Here is a 2,406-nt window from a genome sequence, read left to right on the forward strand (position 1 = left end):
TTCACAATAAACTATTTTCTAGAAATTATAAATAGAGATAGATGCAAGTCTCTGGGCAAAAGCTCGTTGGGTTCATGTGGATCAGTGGGTTATAGTGTAGACCCACCTCTGCTTGTTACCTCCCATCACGAGCATATGTATCAGGCGATGTTCGAGCTAACTTGGATGCACTTTGGACTTATCGTCGAGTACTTAATTATTACCTTCCTAGTTTTGGATTCATAGACAACACTTTAGGTTCTGTCGTCACTCGATTGAATCTTCAGATTTCGCTTCCATCTTCTTCCTGAGAGTAGAGATTACAAAAGAACAGACATTACAATATTTAGTTGAAAGATAAACATTTGTGGGCAGGTAAAAGGAATCTACTTCAAGTGACGAACATAAATGAGTATCTGAATATTACTATTACTATTAAGTTAAGATGGAAAGAGAGCAGTAGAGTTAATTAGTTATACAGCTAGCTAGCGCCACAAGACAAACCTTAGAAATGAACCGCTGATGTATCCATTCATTCAGATCATCTACTTTTACTTCGTCATCATCGTTCACAATTTCGAGACTCGGTGTACTGACAGGGACAAACGTCTTCATTGCAAGGCAACCATGAATCTGCACTCCTCTGAGAAATGGAAATTCAAGAGTATGCTTTGTAAGAATGAAATGCCCCAGCTCTGGCAAATTGTAAAGCTTCAACTCTTCCAACCGGCGAAATAAGGTATCATTTGTCATGATTTCATCTCCTTGTTGTTCCTCTTCTGTAATCACTTCTTCCATTGATTGGCAAAATACTATCCATAGTGTTCGGAGATTCAGAAGACTTCTGGCCACTGATGGAGAGCATAGAGCAGTTATGTTGTTGGCCCTCCAGATAGATAGCGCTTCCAGGTTGGGACAAGAAACCTCCAAAAATTGACAAGGTATCAACTCCATTTCTGATGTCTTGCAAATAATTAATAAAATTCTAATTTGTGGTGTGTCTTTTAATATTATTTTATTATTACAGTAGTTCAATCATTTTTAGACTAAATCATTACATATCATTAAAATGTAAATATATGAATATAATATATATATATATATATATATATATATTAGTTAAAAAATCGATATAGTTGATTTGGTTTGATTTTGATAAAAAGTGAACCAAAACGTTCCATACACACACAGTCTCTCTAACCGTGCATTTAAAATAGAGGGGTATTTTATAAGAAATTCCCAATGGCTACTCTATTATACTTCAAAAGAATTTGAAATTATAAGTTAGAAAATACTTTATTAATAACAATGAAAAAACACACACAATTAATTAACCAAAAAATCAAAAAAAAATTCACACTCCACCACTACCAGCACCCTCCTCCCAAAAAAGAAAAGATATTTTAATTTTATTTTTTTAAAAAAAATAGTTTTTTTTTCTTACCCCACCTTCAAACCCCCACCTTTCACCCCCCCCCCCCCCCCCCCCTCCAAAAAAAAATAAAATAAAATAAAATTAATAATAATTAAATTAGTTTTACAAATAAAAATTCATAAGTTTTTTTCCTTATCCCACCTCTACCACAAATTTTGACACACACACACTCCCAACCTACCAACCCCCTCCTCAAAAAAAATATTTAATTTTTTTTTAAAAAAAATTAAACTTTTTTCTTACCCTATTCGCTCCCATTGTTTTCTTACTTGAATAATAAAAACAAGAATATAAGTAAGAAACAATTTATTTTCCTAAAAATTATTTTCCTCCTCCATAACAAACACACCCTACAAAAAAAAAAATTTGGGAACAAAAATTATTTTTTAAAAAAGTATTTTCTACTCTTTAGCTAAACACTAGCTAAAATATATATTTTTAAAAACATTCACCAACCAAACATCTAGAAAACATTTTCCGAAAAATATTCTTCATTCACCAATAAAACATAAGAAATAAGTAAGAAACCAACTTATTTTCGATGAAAATATTTTCCTTCATTCCAAACACACCCTAAGTGATAAGTTGAAAAGCCAAAAGTGCTTATTTAGCAAGTTGAGGTGTTTACTCAAATAAAAGAAGTATTTTAAAAAGCATCTTCAAAATAGCTTTCTTTAAGATCTTTTAAAACGACAGAGAATGCAAGATGAAATGAAAAAAAACAAATCCACATATTAGTTGTTAAATATAATGAAAGAAGAATTTAGATCGAGACGTAAATTTAAAATTTGAAATTTATAGAAATCTCCAATGACCTCAAGGTAATATACAATAATAATCGTGTTCAAAATCAAGGAATCTCTAGATATTACTAACACATATAAAAAGTCTATGAAAAAAAGTTATTAAGTTCACGTCAATCCTTGGATTATAATATTGTAGATTCACCTATGTTTGTTACCTCTGTCAACATACGAATCAGGTGAAAAAAA

The 2,406-nt window shown here is 31.2% G+C and overlaps 1 protein-coding gene across 1 annotated transcript; it reads right to left on the reverse strand.

The window, feature by feature from the left end:
• Window positions 1–199: 199 nt before the first annotated feature.
• On the reverse strand, window positions 200–886 carry LOC124892624. Its single transcript, XM_047403862.1, has 2 exons — window positions 484–886; window positions 200–286 (listed from the first exon to the last, which is right to left on the reverse strand). Exons 1-2 carry the CDS (start codon window positions 775–777, stop codon window positions 263–265), a joined length of 318 nt encoding a protein of 105 aa, XP_047259818.1. The 5' UTR covers window positions 778–886; the 3' UTR covers window positions 200–262.
• Between the last annotated feature and the right edge of the window lie 1,520 nt (window positions 887–2,406).

Source organism: Capsicum annuum, unplaced genomic scaffold (assembly GCF_002878395.1).
Source record: "Capsicum annuum cultivar UCD-10X-F1 unplaced genomic scaffold, UCD10Xv1.1 ctg49021, whole genome shotgun sequence".
Taxonomy (NCBI): domain Eukaryota; kingdom Viridiplantae; phylum Streptophyta; class Magnoliopsida; order Solanales; family Solanaceae; genus Capsicum; species Capsicum annuum.